Source organism: Neodiprion virginianus, chromosome 5, assembly GCF_021901495.1.
Source record: "Neodiprion virginianus isolate iyNeoVirg1 chromosome 5, iyNeoVirg1.1, whole genome shotgun sequence".
Lineage (NCBI taxonomy): Eukaryota > Metazoa > Arthropoda > Insecta > Hymenoptera > Diprionidae > Neodiprion > Neodiprion virginianus.
This window is the reverse complement of record NC_060881.1, coordinates 5,024,649-5,045,031: the sequence shown is the minus strand read 5'-3', so window position 1 is coordinate 5,045,031 and position 20,383 is coordinate 5,024,649. Positions and strand designations below refer to the sequence as shown.

Sequence of the window (20,383 nt, the reverse complement as noted above, 5' to 3'; positions counted from 1 at the left end):
AATACACAATAATGAATTTGTGTGAACGAAATTTCCGTTCCGTTATTTATTCGATTTGCATTAAATTACTACACCGCAGTCGGGACTAGGGATTAAAATTTCATTAGAGACAGGTGCTTTCGTCGGGGCTTGGAATTATCATAATATTTTATAACCGTGATTTCAATTTTCACCTCGCGTGTCAATTATCGCATACCTAAGACTCTTAATTAAGATCTCGCAGCTATGTATATAAAATAAGCAAGGAGTTGAGAAAAGAACTCGACGTTGCTAGGTAGGTAAATGAATTTCTCTCCTCTCTGAATTGTACGCTTCGTTTCAATAATCAACGTGTTATTATCGTGCGTATACATCTGTAATAGACATAAAAATTAAAAACAAAAAAAATAAATAAAAAATAACACAAACGTATAGATCAACATTGTGCAGCAATTATTACACGCGCTTTTGCGATAAAAATATTCGAGAGCGTCGCGACGCGGTAACAGGTTGAAAATTTCGCAAACGTGTAAATTGAAACGCAGCGACGGCCACGGTTTCTTATTTTTCACGCCTTCGCACTATTCCGAACGCAATAGAATAATTATCGCCAACACGTAATGTAATCTCAGGGAGAACTTTAAAAGAACGCGCCTCTACATTTTACTACGAAAAGATCGACGATAGAAATAGATAAACGAAGAACAAAAATAGTCCACTATAAGATTAATGAATAATTGTCCTTTTTTGTAAAGCGTCTCTACCTGCAGTCTGAAACCGCGTGTGAACATAATTGAACCGACTCTGGTGAAATATGGAATGAAATTACAAAATAGGAAAAGAAAGAAAATAACGTTCATCCGCTCCCAGCTGTTGCAGGTTTCTTGGTGTATAATTTGCGGTGGGTTGTTTTTTTTTTCTTTTTTTTTTTCACTCTCTAATTATTGTATTACGCATACGTTACACCGTAGAGACCGGTATAATATGATCTTAAATAATGTTTAACCGATAGGCGTATTTTCCCTGGCGTCTATTTTTGAACCAATGATCAGAGTAGGTCCCTTCCCCTTAACCTTGGAACTTTGTGGCTCACTTTCTCCAAGCCGGCTCTCAGCAGCGTAACATTAATTACATAGACCGGCCTAAACAAGCGCTCTTTTAAAATCATGCCAACCTGCACGCGAGACGTGATTTATAAACCGTTTCGTGAACACAAGTCAAACAAATGTGATAATAAATTTATTTTTTAATGCGATACGCGCTATTTGTAAACGCGATTAACGCACGATGCTCGTGTAGAGTTGGGAAAGAAGTTTCGTTCCAGCTACGAAAGGGAGCAAAAAAAAAAAATAAAAAAATAAGAAAAAATAGGAATTGCAGAATCATTGAGTGAAATTCGATAAACGGAATAAAATTTCGACCTTTATCTTTTGACGATGACAATAAAATTACTCAAAATTGTATTCCTATTTTCTGATATATATTTCCCTGGATCATTAGACTACGTCGATCATAATTTGTCGTTAATTGCTGTTTGTCTTCTTCATCGTTAAACACAGACTGTAGTTATAATTGATCACACTGCGAGAACATCCCATCGTGTATATTTCAGTGTGGAACTTAGCAACTTGTCGAGAGGCTCCAAGCATTAGATGCTTAATTACCACATGCCCAGATTAATTATATTTCCATTTGCCGCTAGGTCGGTAGGTAACAATTTAGAATCTTAATAGATGTAATAACGTGAGCGAGATTAGTTATTATTTTTATTGGCATCTCTCTCTGTCTATTCTCTAACAATAAATATTTTCTCCACCATCGATCAATGCGTGTATGCATGCGTGGATAATTTGCCACGTAGACAATATGACAATGATAATAATAATTACGTCTATGAAATTTATCTAATATAAAACACGCCTTCGCGTTGTGGTAACCGTTAGTTTTTATTTCTGTACGTGAAATAAATCCTTGATAGCATGATTTTACGTACCCACAGCGTTCATGGAACTGGATATAAAAGAAAACTAGTCAGCATTGTCGTTGCACGCGTTCGATTATTAAATTTCTCGAAGGACGTCGAAGCTGCGTCGTTTTTTAAAACGGCTGTAAGAAGTACGCTTGTTTTATCGCTTTTATTTTAGTTTATTTTTATTTTTTTTGTTTCGGGAGGAAAAACGCTGTTGGCATTCGATAATCGCGCGGTTTAATCGCTCGACTTGTCCGTCGGAATTTATTCAGCATTGTATAATAACGCAGGTGAACTTAAAATAACAGATCGCATGCAGTAGGCACGAGTTGGGTAATATACTGGCGCAATTTCACCCGAACCTGCTCTTGACATTGGCCACTTTACTACAGTCAGCTTTTAATGTTTACAGAATTGTTCATAATTAGATTATATATTTACCAATCAAACCAATTATCCTCTGCATTATTAATATTTCCTCTCTCCCCTATTACTCGAAATTCTCGATTATCATACGAATTACCCATCGAATCGTAGAAGCGCGTGTCCACCACAACTTTGACTACCTTGCGGAGTGAACAATTTCTACGTTTGAAAAGAACATAGTTTATTCATCTGCGAGGGGATTGGTAAGGAATTCAATCGAAACTGCAATCAAGATTTCTCGAAGAAACCTGAACGCGCTGAATTGTAAGGTAAGGAAAAAATGCAACTTGAATGAAGAATGAAAGAATCATATTTTTACATTCAAGTTTTTGAATTTGTTATTGATTTGAAATAATCACAGTCCTTTTATCTTGGAAACCGAAATGAAATGAAATACTTAAATACTACAAATACCGACTTTGCGAGAATTGTAAAATATAATCTCTCGTTTGTTATTTTCTTCAACGGTTATCGTGCACAAATTTTACATATATAAGCGCGTGTATACGTATACATATGTATGAATGTATACAAAATGTATATCAATATAATATAAAATAGATGAATAAAATTTTCCCCTCGTATCATTTAACAACGTATGATTTATCTGGATACGTTAATTACGAGTTTCTAGAGACGTGTATTTATCCGTCACGCAGGCATTTATGTATAAGGATACAGAGAATTACGAAGACGTGTTACCCGGTTATTTGCATCGGGATTAAACAAGGCGGCGCGAATTGCAGTCGTTTACCGCTGAAAGCTGTTTAGCACGATGCCGTGATAGCTGCGCGTGAAAAAGCGAATGTAAGTTCGTTCAAATTGACGGCAAAGTGAAAAACACGAGAGGAGAAAAGAGAAAAGAATATAGGAAAGGAAAAAATAAAGAAACTACACGGAAACCCTGATCATTATCCCGATAATTTTCGATAAGCCGTTGGACGTCAATATCGCTGTATGACGAGCCAATAATGAATCCAGAGAAACTGGACGGACGCATGTCAGACACGAGCGTGAAGGAGAGAGAGAGAGAGAGAGAGAGAGAGAGAGAGAGAGAGAGAGAGAGAGAGAGAGAGAGAGAGAGAGAGAGAGAGAGAGAGAGAGAGAGAGTTGACGGGAGAAGCGGATAATTTATTTACACCGTATAACATACCGTGACTCATGGAAAGATCGGAATATTATAGCTCGGCATAAGCTCATCCACCATGTGCACCAACCGATCACTGGCAGATAATACGAGGAGCTTCGATCCACTCGTTTGCAATCATGCGTGATACATATACAGACAAATGACGGTGTGATCCCTGTACATTTGACATCAATCATCGATCCTCGACACTGAGAGAAATTTTTAATTCCGGTTACCGCTCGGTCGTTAAGTATTTTCATTTTTTATCACAATCGGAAAGTATGGTTCTAGGTAGAAAATGAAAATTAGTTTTATAGCTGTTACCGGAAAGTCCGGTATCCGTTACTATTCTTTCTCATTACGATCACTGTTGCTAGATTTTCTTGCAACTTTTGCGAAAATTTAATGCTCGTGCAACGATAAATTGACGTTAAAGCCTTGTTTAACTAAAAAAGTCGAGTCAACCGAACAAACTGATTTTGAGTTGCAATTACAAAAAAAGGATCAACGATAGCGCAAAATGGTCAGGTGTACCTCGTTTTTCGTAATTCCAACGATATTAAAACAGTTTTTTTTAACGATAATTTTTCTAATTACCATAACAAAATAAATTTTTCTCAGTGGAGGAATAAATATTCCAGATAAAATTAGACGGCTGAAAAATATAAACGGACAGAGGCGTGATCGGAATCAGAATCAGAAGTTTTATAAGATCGATCATGGGGCTCTTTGGAAAAAATACAGCAATGATATTCGGGTAGTAATAATAATAGAAGCTTGAAATAGAATAAGGGTGGAAAAGGTGCGTGGAGAACTTTGGGGGTGAAAGAAGAATACAGAAGCAGAAGATTAGGTGTAGAAGAACGAAAAGTTCGGAGAGTTTTGAAAATTTTCTACACTCCAACCACTCAAGCGTCAAGAATGATAATTGTTCGATAAATTTTGATGACGAGATTTCTGTGCATCTGTATCATAAAGAAAATAATACCCGGAATGGAAAAAAAAATTAATAACGTACAAAAATAACCAGTGTCCGATCATTTTGAACGTTCTTATTATAAAATCATTTCTCAAATCGATATTCTTGCTTTCGTCGTTCAAGTTTTCTCCGAATCATTTCTGTTATACAGTCATTAATTACTGTTCTTGCCTCTTTTTTCAGTTCTTGATCCGGATGGTCCGTCATATTCGTCCTTAAGCAGACAACTTTGAGTCAGCTTCTTCGAACTCTGCTCTTTTTGCTCTCTCTTTTTGGTCGTCGAGCAGTGAGAGCCGGCGAGTAAATGCAGAAAACTCATCGTTTTACTCGAACGTCAACCAGTCGAACGAGTTGAATGAAGTAGAAATAGAAGAAGGAGAAGAAAAAGAAGAACAAGAAGAAGAGAAGAAGAAGAGAAGAAGAAGAAGAAGACAGACGGGTCGCTCTCTATTCCGCATCCCCGTAAGCAAAATCTATTAAATCTGTGTCACAGAACGCGATCAGCATCAATGCTCTCACACATGCAAAATCGAATCCGAATCGCGACCGTTATATTATTAAATGCAAATGAAATCGATAGCTTGATCGTAATTACCGATTTACCGGTCAAATCGAAACTCGTTTTGACCACGTGCCTCTTCAATAATACAACGGAACTTGCGATTTCACGCTCCTATATTCTATCGTAAAAACGACGACCGCTCGACGACTTTTTGTCGAATTTTTTCTAATTCCACCGAATTTACACTGTTACGCGTTTGATCGATGTAAAAGTGTTTTTTTTTTTCCTCTCTATTTGTCCGCGGGTCAAAGTTCCTTGCCTATTATAATCTAACTCGCTTATAAACGCGTCCGAGTGCATAAACGCGGTGGAAACTTTCTAGACTGCAGCGCGATACATTTTTATTGCAAGTATACGCGACAAGTGCAAAAGGATGCTCCTCCGTATTTATACTAGCGGAAATAAATGAAATTCCGTGGAAAGAAATCGTTGTTAATTAAATTGAAGTAAAAGGAAAGGAAAACTGTTATTCCGAAGAATTTCTGCGGTGATCAGGAATGAAAATCTACATAAGAAACTTTGTGGAAGAAGAACGCGACTCCGATTGGGGCCACGTGAAAGGTCCACGCGATTCTCAGTTTCTCATGCTAACGCGCTCTTATAATCACTTAGTTTATCTGAATACTGATCACATGTGGATCCAACAAAGAACGCGGGCGTATCCGTAGGAATAAAAGCTTGGCCTAAAATTGAGGAAAGAATTTCAACGAGCCTGAAACAGAAGCGCGTCAAACGTTCATTTAGCGTTTTCAAATCTCTGCCGTTTGTAAAAGTCGTTGAATTAACGTTTCGAGCTTATTTTCGAGAACAATTTGTCACGTTGTAAAATAGTGAAACGGACGTTTCGATCATCGATTCAGCTATTGACGATCAAATTTGTAATCGTTACAAATATATAACATAAACTTATGAATACGTCGCGGATACGATTGTTGCACAGATATTAAACCGTATCGAATATCCTGTACATTGAAATTATCGTTGCATACTCAGCAGCTGAATAAGAAATTTGATTTCGCGATTGGCAGTTTTTTCATAAAAATCGCAAATCACTTTTGGATACGATCGCTGAGAAGTCGCATGAAACTCGTTGAAGTCAGTTTGAAACCGTTTCGAATCAGTGTTAAAAGTTTTTGAAATTAGTTTCAAGCCACATTTAAATCGTTCGTCACTTTATCGGGGGACGAATAACCCCTCAAGATTTACTGTATAAAATGTCTGGGGTATAAAATCGTTTTTCCGTGATTGATTTGAGAACTGATTCGCACAAATGTGCGACACGTGATTATAATAATAATCGGACAAGACACGACTAAATTTAAACCCCGTTTTACACCGGCACAATGATTATGCGTATGAGAAAAAGAGAGGAAACAACGTTTCGTTAAAGTCGAGTTAACAAGAAGATTAACCGCAGCCTTACGTGACTCGGTGCTTTATAGACATTTAAGTTCAATTCAAAAGGTTGTTACCCATAAGTCCCGACGCGACGATTGATATGCGTTGCGTTTAGTCACTTACTTTAATCGACAACAATTTCGGCTACCGCCTAACATGTGGCGTGCCTGCCGTTCGGACAACGAACACGGTCCGAATACAAATTCGTAAATATTCTGTATCCGAACCTCGATAATCAGATGCGAGATGCGGATGAAAAGTAAGTACGGTAGTCGTATTTCGCTCGAGACATGAGCATAAAAAAAAAGAAGGCAAAACTCGATTTCTTGTATCCCAGGGGACAATCTGTACATTTTTTCTCTTTGTTGCTAGAAAAAAAGTTGGAATAAATTGGAGAGTAAAAATGAAAAATACTGGACGCGACTTTCGGCGGACCTGATTGAAAATTTTTTTTTATCTACATGTGCGGGTGAAGTTGAATTATATTAATTATTTTAGCGAGATGCTAAATCGGATTTAAAATTTATCGCTGGCTTTTGTACCGGACGAACACGCCTGAGGCTCGTTTTAACCCACATTCGTAAGGAGGAGAAAATTTGCCCGAGAGTTGAGAATATTGTTGAATAAGAAAAAAATAAAATAAAAGCTATGAGAGAATAAAAAGAAACTGGAGAACGTCTGAAGCGCTCTGTAACATTATCGATGTCAAATATGATCAATTTGTTTGATTAGTTTTTTTTTTTTTTTTCTTTTCCATTACCTCGAGGGCGTTGTTTTCTTTCTTTTCACTGTCCTGAAAATTAATACACCGAGGAGATATTTAGTTTCATACTTTTCTGTTTTTTGTTCTATTTTTATTCCTTCCAATTCCGTTAATTTGCATTCTATCCTAAACTTTTTTCTTATTGTTTTACATCCGTTTAACAGATCAGACTTGTGATATCCTGTGTGAATTTTTGCTCGTACGTCACAACAATAATACAGCCTTGAGAAACGAGTACATATATATATTAAAAACGTATTGTGCGTATAAAATCGCGTTCGTTATAATTTCAATGTTAATCATCGCTGCTACCGCGTACACCGGATCTTCTTCGATATTCGAATCCGTGAATACACGAAAGTGTAAATCCCATTGTAAAAATTTCACCGTGATTAGAACGGAGGGAAATAACGCGGGGCAGCGTAACGCGATAAAAAAAATCACGAGCGGTGCAATTTGAGGGGAAACAAAATGGAGCGAGAAACTGAGAAGAAGATGGATATACATTTACGCATTGTGTGTACATTTCAAATGCTCACGATCAGGAGAAACGAAGTTTTCTAATGCTGCTCGTCATTTTGCCCGGCGCCTCAATTCACGCACTTGCAAAGCCCTCGTACGCTTTTACAGAATCCGTCCGTCCCAGCTCGGAAGAAACGTGCGAGATTATAATACAGACGGAGTGCTTGTGTACGTATAAAGATGTGTGACCGGTGAAATCGACTTTTTCCGTAGACGCGGCGCGGAATAAAATCGACATCAAGATTCTTGGGCTCGTTTTGAGTGACACGAAAAGTTTGAGCATAATTCAAGAATCGGTCCTCGCGTCAGCTCGAGAGGCCTTTAACTGCTGGATATATGCAGATTCGAATTGAAGATGCGGATCACGTGGGTACTTGAAAAATATTGAAACCGTCATTAGAAACTCTTTCTCGAATTGATAAATATTTGTAGAAAACTGGTATCCAATAATTTGTTTACAGGTATATCGTTATTGATCTTGATAAAAAAAAAAAAAAAAAAAAAAAAAAAAAAAACTATTCCCATGAAAAAACGAGTTGTCGCTGTTGTTGTTATTTTTTATCATCTCTCTACGAAGCGAAGGCGAGAAACAATTTTTCGTTCAAATCGTTATAACGCCCGATTAACATATCAATATTCTATTGCAAATTTCGTACAAACTACTAATCGGTCCGAGCATCGAGATAAGGTTGTTTGTTTAAAAGTGGAGAACGATGTTTTTTGAGCCGCGTTCACATCCCGTCTCTCTTTGCGATCGTATACCGTGTGATGTTGTTATTAACACGTTCGAATCGCGTACATGGCTTTCATTTTTCACATACCTCTACGTGAATTGAGAAGAATTTCATTTGTTACAGTAACCAGAAAAATTCCGTAAAACAGGTATCGTTAAAAAAACCGTTTGAATATTTTTGGTATTACGAAAAACGAGGTACGCCTAACCATTTTCGTTTACCTGGAACCATATTTTTCGATTGTGGTAAAAAAATGAAAATAGTTAAGGACCGAGCGGTAACCGGAATTAACAATTTCTCTCAGTGTAGGACTCATAACGGCCACAGCATCACCGTTCACGCACCATTTATCTCACGGATCATCCTAGCGTGCGGAGACGTGACGGCGTAATCGGACGGGTTCGAAATAATAATAATGAAGGAAGAAAACAAAACAAAAAAAAAAAAAAGTAAAAGATCCAAGTCGTATGCGTAGAAATGCGTAGAAACCTACAACGAGCGGTCAAATCCTACGGGCTAATCAATTCTGCGATCAGTTGATTGACTCCTGAATTAGCTGACTGGTCCTGCGCGTGTATCGCCTGCTCCGTATTTTGTTTATGCAAATGTTTATGCGGTAATGTATTAGAAACTGGCGCAGGCTACTAGAGATTATCGGGGTACGAACTCTGCGCGTAAGCATCTAATGGTTCCATTTATTGACCAATCTCGGCGTTGACAGGCGGTTTTTTTTTCATCACGCGATGACAGTCGTGGCCATTAATTTAGCGGAACTTCACCGCGGTGTGCGCTGATCGACATCGTTGCCTTCAAGAGAGAGAGATAAGCCATTATGCGTAGGTATGCATTATAATCGAGGGGGAAACTTTCTCCAAAATCTGAGATACGACCGTTAACACACGTATATATGCGCACGAGAATGTAAAATTATTTATGCGACGCGGAAGGTAATTATTTAACGAAGGCAATAACGCTTGCCAAAGTACGACGTTAATTAACTTCGCAGAATTCGTTCGGACGGCCGACGTGCACTTTGCTGGGATTTAACAATAAAAGGTTCGAAAAATTGCACCTGGGAAATCAGACGATAATCCACCGAATGGTTTAACGACAGAAATCTCAAGCGTGATAATTATTCGGATGAAAGTCTTGAGAAAATTTTACCGAGCCAGGCTACGCCGCGTATTTATAATAACTTTACAGTATCACGGACGGGTAAACTCTTTTTTTATTACGTTTCGATTTTTACTTTTTATCGCCACCTCCCTTTCCTCGATCTCAATTTATTTCCTGCCTCACTTGATTCTCTGAAATCGCTTTCGGAATGCATGTGTGTGTGTGTGTGTTTTTTTTCCGTTTGCGGGATGAATGTATGTTGAAATTTTGTTCAGTTTTTCGAGGGTGATATATAATTGGTAAGGAAAATAAAAATTGATTTTTCAACTGTACCTAAGGTGTCGGATGAATCGTTACTAATTGTAAAATCTGACGGTAGAATGAGAATAAATTATTCGCCGTGTGATATTTTGCGTGATAAAAAAAAAGACGTTGGAAAAAAAGTTGTTGTGATTTCGATCGAAACGTAGTAAAATATAGTCCACTCATAGTGCGGAATAGTAGGCGGTCTAGGCGTGTTCACTTTCTAGCATCCTTTCTTTACGGCTTATAAACATTATTCACGGTTAATTCGTTCGCGTTTACGACACGCGACTACGAGCCGGAACCGAATCAGCGATATCGCCGAATGTTGCTGCAGCAACATCCGCGTTCGCGATATCATGTTACATCTGGGACAGGGTTGATATTCCGAATTTGAAAAGTTCCGAAAGAGCCAAATTCCGAATATTTTGGTAGCGAAACTTGAAGTAAGGAAATAAAAATTTAAAGAAACATCAATGTTTCTAATGGTCCGAAACACGAAGCTCAAAGTTCCGAAAAAATCCGAAAAATCGAAATTTATTTTTCGTAACTTTGCTCAATCGTAACTTGAATTTTCGGAATCTTGCGTTTCGGAACTTTGATCCATCGAGTTTCCTCCCATTCGATACTTTGTTGTATCTCCAAAATTTGATTTTTTTACTTCAAGTTTCTCCACTAAATAATTCAGAATTAGGCGCTTTCGGAACTGTTAAAATTCCGAACTTCAACCCGGCTCCGTAAATAAACATAGACTTAACATAAATTCCAATGACATCCGACGCAAAAATTGAATCGTACCATATCGGGTTAGAAAATCAAGGTGTTGAATTTTAAATCAGCCGACAAATTTCTGCAGAACGATTGCACGATAAAAATTACAAACATAACCACGCGTTGCTTTAATTAGGCTAAACTAGATCACACAACAGCTTGATCCACGGTGCAGCGAATCGATTTTATCTCTGTTGAGCAGCACGCAAATATGGGTATAATAATAATAACAACAACAGGCAGTACGATACAACAATTGAGACCGGAAAATCGCCGTTTCGCTTGCCAAACTTTGCGGCATGACCGTGACAGCCACGAAATTCATACTCGAGCGAAAAATATAATTGTTCATATATATCGTTTCAAATAACTCCGCATCCATGCATAATGTATACATGCACACCTAATAAATCGCTTCTTGCATCTTTCCTTCTATTTATACGATATCCCAGATCACGGCTCGGATGAAGAAATTCCAGCGATTCGGAGACGCATTTCCGATCCTTCGATGTATCCTGCGATCGAATCTTAAACATGGGAGCATCGTACAAGCGAGAGTCGGGAATGGTGCACGTAGGACATCGCGGGAAACCGGATACCTCAATCTCGTCGGATTATCAGCGCCGTTTTCTAATGGGACTTGTTCGCGTTATTGCAGTCGATCTCTAACTTCATAAGGTTAAGAAAACCCGACACCGATACTTTCCACACCAGATACACGCGTTCGAACGTGATAATTTAAATTCCTTTCCAAACAAATTCTATCGCACCGATAAACGTTGCGGCTAATTCCTGATAAAGATCGCGCAAAGAAGTTTACGTTAATCGCACGAGGCTCGGTCAACCTTTTTCGTATCCCGTTCATTTTGCGCCAGACATTCCTTGCAAATCTAGTCTAGTATCCTTGCAAATCTAGGAAAGTCTAGTATCCGTTACTATTCTTTCTCATTGCGATCGGTTAAAGCCTTGTTTAACTAAAAAGGTAGATTAAACCTCACAAACTGATTTTGCGTTGCGATCACCGAAAAAGGATCGACGATAGCGCAAAATGGTTAGGCGTACCTCGTTTTTCCTAATTCCAAACAGTATTCAAACAGTTTATTTCAACGATACCTGTTTTACGGTATTTTTCTGGTTACTGTAACAAATGAAATCCTTCTCAGTCTGGCAAATTATTCCGTACTCGCTGTAATTAATTCGTCGTCTTAATGTCCTGCCCGGACGAAAGACGCTGTCGACTTAAGACACGACGGGATATTTCCAAAAATGGTAACGCAGCAGCGACACATGTCCGTATAATTTCCTAGTTGAATAACTCGAGTCGGCCCTCTTTCAATTACTGCGTGCTGCATCATGCGCGGTGGCCAAACATTGACCAGTTGAGGTAGGCCCACTCTTCTTAGGTCAGCGAAATGGACGTGTAATGAGAAACGACGGTGTAGCTGGTTGGAAAGTGAGCGCCGTGTCACGTCGTGCACGTGATCGTATCGTGCCTTAATGCAGCCCGTTTCGCTTTAGCCCAACGAATTACGATCGTCGATCCGCAGTTATTACCTAACTAATCGAGGACTCGCTCCGATTTGGGCCTGATTATGCATAGCCAGAAGAGTGACCTTCTGCCCTCTCGACTTGGTCGGTTCTTTTACGTGATACGCACACAAGCTGCTGGATCGAGGTCGACAGATCCAAAACTTTTATCGATAAATCATTTCTCAATCATTGGGGGTAGTCAGCGTCAAAAATTGATCACATCGCTTCATCGGGATCACTTTCTTCTTTGAAACGATTGGAAACGAATTGTTAACAACCGTCCAACCATCATCATAGGCTACAAAGTCAATGTGCAACATTATACACGTGAAAGCCGTCGTTGTTCCCTTGAAGATTTTAATGCGGCGAAGAAATGCATATGAAAGGAGGTTTTATCATTGTAAATCACGCACCCAAGCGCGTATATTCACACGTTGATAACTTCATCGCAAGTTAAATTACACCGTGGAGGAATCGAAAATGAAACGGCTCGATCTCGCGTCATGTACCGTTTCAAATCGGCAAAATTACCCCTCTAGGAGAGATACGACGGGTAATTTTTCACTCGACGTTAAGCGAAATGACGGAATGTAAGATACGTGCCATTTCACTTTTGTTTGGTACGGGTAGCCTGGTTTACATCCTCGTCAGAATCCAACCGTTTTGCAGGGTAACTGTACTCGGAGTGCAGACCGATTGTTAAGGCAGCGAGACAAGGTCAGGTGGAAGAGCCGCGGCGTGAATGGAAGACGGACGTTGGGATGCAGACGCCTCTTGCCGGTTCCAAAGAAACCGCAACAATCCGAGCAGTAAATGCGAATGCTGCAACCATCGAGCAATATCCCGTTCAGGCCAGGAAATGAGGCAAGTACCATGCCCTGGCATGTAACGTAACTTTAGCCAAGAATCGCGAACGTTCCCAGCCTCGATTGCCATGGCTCATTACATGCCGCTAATTAAACTCGGGAGGGATTTGAACGTTTGCAAAACAGTGTAACGCAGGAAGGAATAAGATAATGTCCACGTTCCTCGTTGGATGGTTGTTGCGTTGCTGTTTTATCATTGTTCGACAGGAGGGAAATTGCGTCCTTTCGACAAACCGGTATTTCTCCTAGAACGATGTTCTTGGGTTCCAGCTTTGGACTCTCTAGCGAATTAATTTCCCCCGAGTCATGGGCGAATTAAGTGGTACAGGCGTGCTACGAATTTTTCATTCCCAGAAAATGATACGGTTAATAAAGCCTTTCACACCTCTAATCATGACGTATCCAGCATGGCAGGAAGCAAGTTCGTAACTTACAGAGTGCGGCTGCAGAGCGATAGCGTCGACGATTTGGTCCGATAAAATATCACCTCTAATTATACGAGTCTGTAGCCACGTTGGGTAGAAAATTTAATGAATAAAGATGGGCTGAATGGTCAATGCGTCCCAATTATACGTGTGTTCGTTTCAATAAAAACATCGCGGCATTATACACTCGTTGGAGCCTCTTCGCTATGTTCACCATTCTGTTGACGATGAGTTACCGTAGTCAAAGTAAATCCTCTCGCCTCGCGTTGTTTTGAAAAACGCGTAACACGTCACGCATTTTTAACGATATACAGGATTTTGCGGTAATCGATCTGGGAGTAAAAAACGGGAAAACAAAATTTGTCTCAACGTGGGATAAATAATTTCAGGGCACTGTATCCAGGTCGGAGGAACGAAGGATCTAAAATTGCGTTCGACTTTCGCCGTATTACCGAAAAAGCGTTACGCGGAAGGTTTTGGAAACATTGCTAAATAACAGGATGACAAATAATTACACAGTTGTGCAATTATAAACAAACATAAATAAAATTGTTTTCTGGAAGTTTATTCACAACCTAATTTTTCCAATATTTTACGCCGGTATCCTAAGAGCGGTACAATTATCCATAACAAATAACCACAGCCTGGAGACTTAGTGTGCGGTAATTTCCTCAATTTTTCAGAAATCGGCTGACTCTTCGCGTTCAACACTGCCACTTTATTACCGTGGGTCTACCGCAGCGAAGCCATGGGGAATGGATGAATGAAAGGAGAGGATCTACCCACACACAGATGTCTGTTATAAAATCGTGCCAACGAATCGCAGACAAGGTGTTGAGCCTACCTGGAACATCGGCTTTGGTCTAAAGATACTCCGGGCACGAGAGCATTAGAAGATTAGAAGTAATTAGGCGGGTTTAAAGTAGCGTGTAGTCATCTGGAAGTGCCCTAGGTGGAAGCAGCTCGCTTTCCAATTCATCTTTCAATTGTCGGACTTGCAATAATCGATCGCGTTCCCGTTCCTCTTGAGCAAAAAGTGATTTGAATTGCTTCGTCCTTTCAATTCATCCGCCTGCAGCAAGCTTCGAGTGAATTTGATAACCTTGATTACTACAATCAATTTCGATCAGTGATTTTCTTCCAACTTGGAATGAAGCGTGATTTTTACAAGGTTGGGAATACCAGAGAAAAGAAGCGGAGAAGACGAGAAAAATGTTCGTGAAAACCAACGAATTATGGTAAAACTGTAAACCGGCAGCAACGCTGAGCGAACCGAAACGAATGAAGAGCACGCAGAATCCGCTTATAGTCACCATCATCAGGACTTTCTCCCAAAACCGTTACTCGCGCGTTGCAGCCACGGTGCGGATAGCGTCTCGGGTATTTTAACGAAGAAGAAGCGACGTAGATACGAATAACTGACATGGAGAGAGAGAGAGAGAGAGAGAAAGAGAGAGAGAAAGAGTGGGAGGAGGAGGGAAGGAGGAGATAGAAGGGGGAGAAAGAAGATCTGGAAGATGATAAGATGAAGCGAACTAAAAATATTGGAATTTTGGAACTTTTCAACGCGGTTCGATCATCCGAACTTTCACAATATAACGGTGAACACGATTCTACTGCTTAGGTAATTATCCTTCGAGATATCTCGACGTAGTAGGTTTGAATTATCCAATAGTTTTTTTTTCTCTAATCTCCTAGTCTTTTTGCTCCTCATCTTTTCTTACGGCCGCTAGGCAACCTTGAAAAAATGACACAGAATCTCGTCACATTCTCTGACCAATTATTCGTCAACCTTCTACAATCTTGTGGATTCGTTCTCTCATCCTGTGTGGAACGTGGATCGAAGAAAGCAAGAAGAAACACGAAACGTTTTCAACGTCAATTCTAATTCGAATAGATTCTATCGGACACGGTGTAATGTAGAATGACAATAACGACGTGCACCGCTGCCGATGAAACAAGTCAATTGATGATCGATAAGGGATCTCCGATCGGTGGTCATGATTATTAGAAATGAAAAGAAGTCTGATTCATCGTTCATTCACGTTCATTCGGCCTGCGCTGATCGTCGAGTGCGTGTTTTACAGCAATCGGTGACGTATCATCACAGACTGGTTTTTAATTGTTGAAAAAACACATCGAGAGCGACTACTCGTGAATTGGAACACATCGGCGAGTGTTGTTTGACCAGTAATGGTCCGGTAATCGTACTCGAAGCGCATTGGCGTTGGCCAATGCACAGTTTTGACACTGAACTTCGTTCGAATTCTTCGATTCAAATCGCAGGCGCCCGAGTAGGCACGGAATCAACGCGATGGGTTCGTTGACGCTGCATGCGCGGTTGCAAAACTGTATTAAACAAGTTTTCTGCCCCTCTGAAACCGTTAATACACGCGTCCGCGTATCGGACAAACTGGTTTTCGGAATGCCTCGACTAGATGGCACGAGACAATGACCGACGAAGGCGACATGTAGGTGAGCAGGTTAACAACTGACCAGGAAGGTAGGCAGGTAGGCAGACCGTTCCGTGTCTAGGTTTCTGGTAGCTACGGCATTTCACGCCGAGCTTGACCAACACTCTAGTAGTAACAGTCTTCCGTCATCCTGGACCCGTTATAACAAGCTCGCTTAAGAAGCGTCCGATGCACGTTCGCATCATCGAGTATATACTGGATATACGCACAGGCATACGGATTCGGAAGGGTTCGCCGAACGCTTCGTTCGTTGGTTCGTTGTTTTTTTTATTTATTTTTTTTTTGTGGTTTTTGTTTCTTGCTCTCTCTCTCTGTTGTAAGTGGCAAGAACGGCACGGCGCGCACTTTGTAACGAGGAACGGGACGGATGATGAGTTTTGGGAATGCTGGGGTACCACTCACCCTTCTTCCGTTTGACGGTGTTCGTCCTGATGCGAACCGGCGCTACATCCTCGAGGAAAAGGGATCCCAGGATGACGAGGACCCAGACAAAGCGGTGACAGCCGTTTGTAGACGGCATGGCTTTCTCGGTTTATACCTGGGGCACTTCGTCTTGGTGACTGACTCCGGCACTGGCAAACCGGTAACTGAGTTTACTAGCTCTCGGTGGTATTCGCGGGACTCGTTGTCACTCGCAGCCGCGACACTGCACCGGATGATCCTTCGAACCTCGCCGACGAGAGGAATTATCGCGATTTACGACGGTACCGACAACTCGAAGAGCCACCACAAACGGACCACTATCCGAAATACCAACAACCCATTACGTACGGCGCGTTTACCCGAACTCCAACCGTCGCTCGCCTATTTAATACCTATCGCTCCACCTCCGCTGTCGCCAGATTGGCTCCTACCCTCGATACCCCCTGCCAATGGTAAAATTCGCACGCGTTCACCTCCTTTCGAGAGATACGGAGAAGAACGGCCGCAACCGTTCCCAAGGAGAGTTTGGCGCTTTGACTCGCCTATGCCGCAGCCTTGCTTGTGGTGGTTGCTCTCGAGGCGGTATGGTGGTGATGGTAGAAGAGGAAGTGGTGGTACCGTTTATCCTGCGAAGGTGGTGCGGAGTCGGTGGAGGTGGTGGACGCTCGCCTAGGACCGGGCCTCCCGTGTCTCTTGCTCGGGCTAAGGTTGCAGTCGCGATGAGGAATTCCGAGGTGGACTTCCTCCGAAGGTGAAGGGAGCTCCGCTCGGCCACGATAGACCAGGAGGTGGGGCGCCATCGGCGACTCGGACCCCGGGACAAGACCCGGACTAAAAGTCTACTTGCTACACGACCAATCGCACGGTACCTTTCCTTTTCCTAGAGCCGTGCAACAGCCGTCCGTAACGCGATGCGGAAAACCACGGGATCCCGTTTCAGCGATTACCAAGACCACACCCTTCGACTATCGCCTTGACGTTGACAATGGGAACCCATTTTCCTTTCCTTTCGATTTCCACGACGTCTTCGCGCTCGCTCTTCAACGTCCAGATGCAACAAGCTTTCGCCCACTCCTCCTACCGCGCCTAATGTCCCATGGTGTTTGACACGCCGGATCGGAACGTGACCTTGTCGATGTTAACCGCGCTTGAAACGATGTCTGGGAAATTGTAGCAGTCCGTTGTCACAGTGATTGACTTTCCAGGTGTATACAAGGTGCGCTTGCGACTTAGAAACGCGACCAGCTCCACGCCTCGCATTCTAATCTCGGAGTCAGCCTCTGTCCGTGTGCAGCTTGAGAAGCTTAAGTGCATGCAATCGTTGAGAGGCATGCACCCACGCTCGAGGAATCCCCTGCACGGTTAGAAATCGAAAGGGAATTTGTTGGAGCAGCGAGCGAAACCGATGTAAATCGAGGCAGAACGGATATGTCGGTTGATCCGTTACTTTCCAAGAGATCGCGCGCTGCCTTGCTAATTTTCCTGAATCGATACCATAGCGTAGTAGGTACTCGAAATGGCGACTTTTTTTCTTCTTCTTCTTTCTCTTGGACCATCAACATGCCGGTGTGCGCCTACGCGCCTGATCGCGAAATTGTCTCTCAGGTTTTACCTATGCTAGTTTTAATTTAAACCAACGCGCTTCCGCGTTCGGTCGATATATCGTGCCAATTTTTTGCTGCAAATGGTGCAGTGAAATGCAGGCGCGGTTCGGATATCTCTTACGAGAGAGTTCACAATACTCTGATCACGGCAGTTAATCAACCTGCAAGCATACAGCTGCGTTACGTGAACGGTTGTCTGCTTTGTTCGATAAAGAGACGCACGTGGGTATATCGTCCATTGTGCATTCATCAACTGCACGGCATTTTTTTCGAGAGCCTAACGAGCCGTTCCTTCGTTAATAATGGGTTGAGATAATCGAGGGGAGATTTCAATCGTCGTGCAGCATCAGATTCGAAAAGATTCCTTTCTTCTTCTCGGCTGCAAATACCAAAAAACAATTCACCTCCGGAGACAAAGGTGCAGGAATTTCTACCGGGATCCAAGAGAGTAAAGATCCTCTAAGGTTCTCTCCGAGCTGGTGGTGAACGGGACTTGAAAAATTATCAAGACGCAACAACGTGGCAGAAAATTTCCTGTCGGACAAATTTAATAACGGCTATAATAATCGCGGAAGAATGTAGACCACGCCAATTGCAAGGACTGTCCAAATCCGATTTGGCGTACGGGCGACTTTCCTGGGCGGTGATATCTTGTACCAACATCGTATTTCGCCAAGTGACCAATACCTCCGATTAAGATCGGTGTCGGTGAGCGGATTACGTCGGGTGCGCAATGAGTCGGTAATGCTTATACCGGGCAGAATAATTACTTGTACGAAAGATAAAAAGGTAGATACGGCTAGTTTAATTGGTCATTTATCTCGAGGAACCTTGGACTAACTTATTTGGGCTGGCCGGCGTTGGTCCGATATTTCGTTACCGATTCCTAAGCGGATTTCGCAAACGTTTGGAAACGATAACTTGTGACCTCAAGTGGTTCGAAAATCTGGAACGTCGAGGGATGTCTGGAAACTTCGGCAACGGTTTCAAGTCGTCGATGCGCAGTGTGTCCGATCGCTCGATCGGTAGCACCTCGCAGAAGCTGAATGCGGAAGACGCGGTTCAGTTTCGCGATCGATAACAATCTCAAGGTTCGTTCGACCCGCCCTCTCGTTAAAAGACGTCGCCCAGAACTTCGCGTTTTGTCAGCAGCTCGAGACGGACGGAAGAGCTCGTTACTCAACGTATCACAGCCGAGTCACTCTACCCCCAAGAATTGGAAGGCCGAATTATGCGGAACACCGAAACGACGCTGCCGAAGCGACGCGTCTGGACTTCGGTTCTCCAAAGGTATAATCATTGTTCGTACACGGATCTCGGCTCTCGAGGACGTTTTTTATCTCCTATCAGCTCCCGGATTCATTGACCCGACTTCTCCTTCCCCCGCAGACTGATACGAATCACTGCTGACCACGGGAAATAGACTCGTATACAATGGAGGTACCTACAGCATGATTGGGTCATGAAACCAATCCTGCAATTTTCGGACAAAGTGCTTATATTCGAGAGATCGAAATATTTCAAATCATTATTCACACAGCCATCAGATTTTGAATGATTCGCAGGGTTTTCATAGATTTCAAGTGACACTGTCCTCGCCGCCGTTTCATCGTTTTATCAACCAACAGTTCGTTATACTCGAGATATATCATCAGGCCCAATTCCATTTTGCCAATTCATCTGGGAGCCTATATATTACGCTTCGTTTTAACCGTTCTCCAGTATTGGTTTTCAGAGAACCTGATCTGCACCTCTGATGAATTTCTGCGGTAAAGGTCGTCTAGTCATTGTCCTGCAGTCTTAGCGCACATGGATATCGTACCTACCCAGATGAAGCTTTGGAGGTCAGTGGACTGAGTGAAGGTTCAAAAATGGTAACTGCACATTTGCAACGGTGCTTGCATATCCTTTGGAAAAGTATGATCGGAATCGAGGGGTTTGTTTCGATAATATTTATCTGGATTGAATTATTTTTTCCTCTTTCTACTTCTGGAATGTTTTTTTTTGTTTTCTTTCTTTTTTCGAATTTCACGATCAGAAGTCGCGGTCACGCGTCGCTGATATTACGCAACGACAATAATAATCCGTTGAGTAACCTTGATCACCAATAGTGCGAAACAGATTCGACGATCCGCGGCCAGCAACCTGCAGTTCCATGACAATTCTTGGATCGTTATCGCGAGCCATTCAAAACTCGACACAATGGCTCGAGACACTAGGCAGCCGGGACAGAGGATCCTTTTTCTTTTGTATAATCAAGGAATGGAACTGGTAGTCGATTCGCCGGGGCGCGTGGTCACTGAGAGGTTTGACAGACAAGCGGTCCCATTGCTGGTTATGGGTCACCGGTTGCTTTATTACAGTTGAATCTATCGCGAGATGAAGCCGCGTGAAAGTGACTGACGGAGTA

At 41.9% G+C, this 20,383-nt stretch overlaps 1 protein-coding gene and 1 long non-coding RNA gene across 2 annotated transcripts in view; one reads left to right on the top strand and one right to left on the bottom strand.

The window, feature by feature from the left end:
- The window catches only part of LOC124306003 (laccase-5-like), a 33,049-nt gene extending 16,211 nt beyond the window's left edge, over window positions 1-16,838 (bottom strand). Inside the window, exon 1 of the mRNA XM_046766095.1 lies at window positions 16,349-16,838. Coding sequence (XP_046622051.1) covers window positions 16,349-16,466 — 118 coding nt within the window. The 5' untranslated portion in view covers window positions 16,467-16,838. The remainder of the gene's footprint in view (window positions 1-16,348) is intronic.
- Window positions 16,839-19,044: 2,206 nt separating this feature from the next.
- Window positions 19,045-19,864, top strand: LOC124306016 (uncharacterized). The gene is made up of 3 exons (XR_006908491.1): window positions 19,045-19,064; window positions 19,126-19,263; window positions 19,709-19,864. It is a non-coding gene; the product is annotated as an uncharacterized LOC124306016 (long non-coding RNA).
- The last annotated feature ends 519 nt before the right edge of the window (window positions 19,865-20,383 follow it).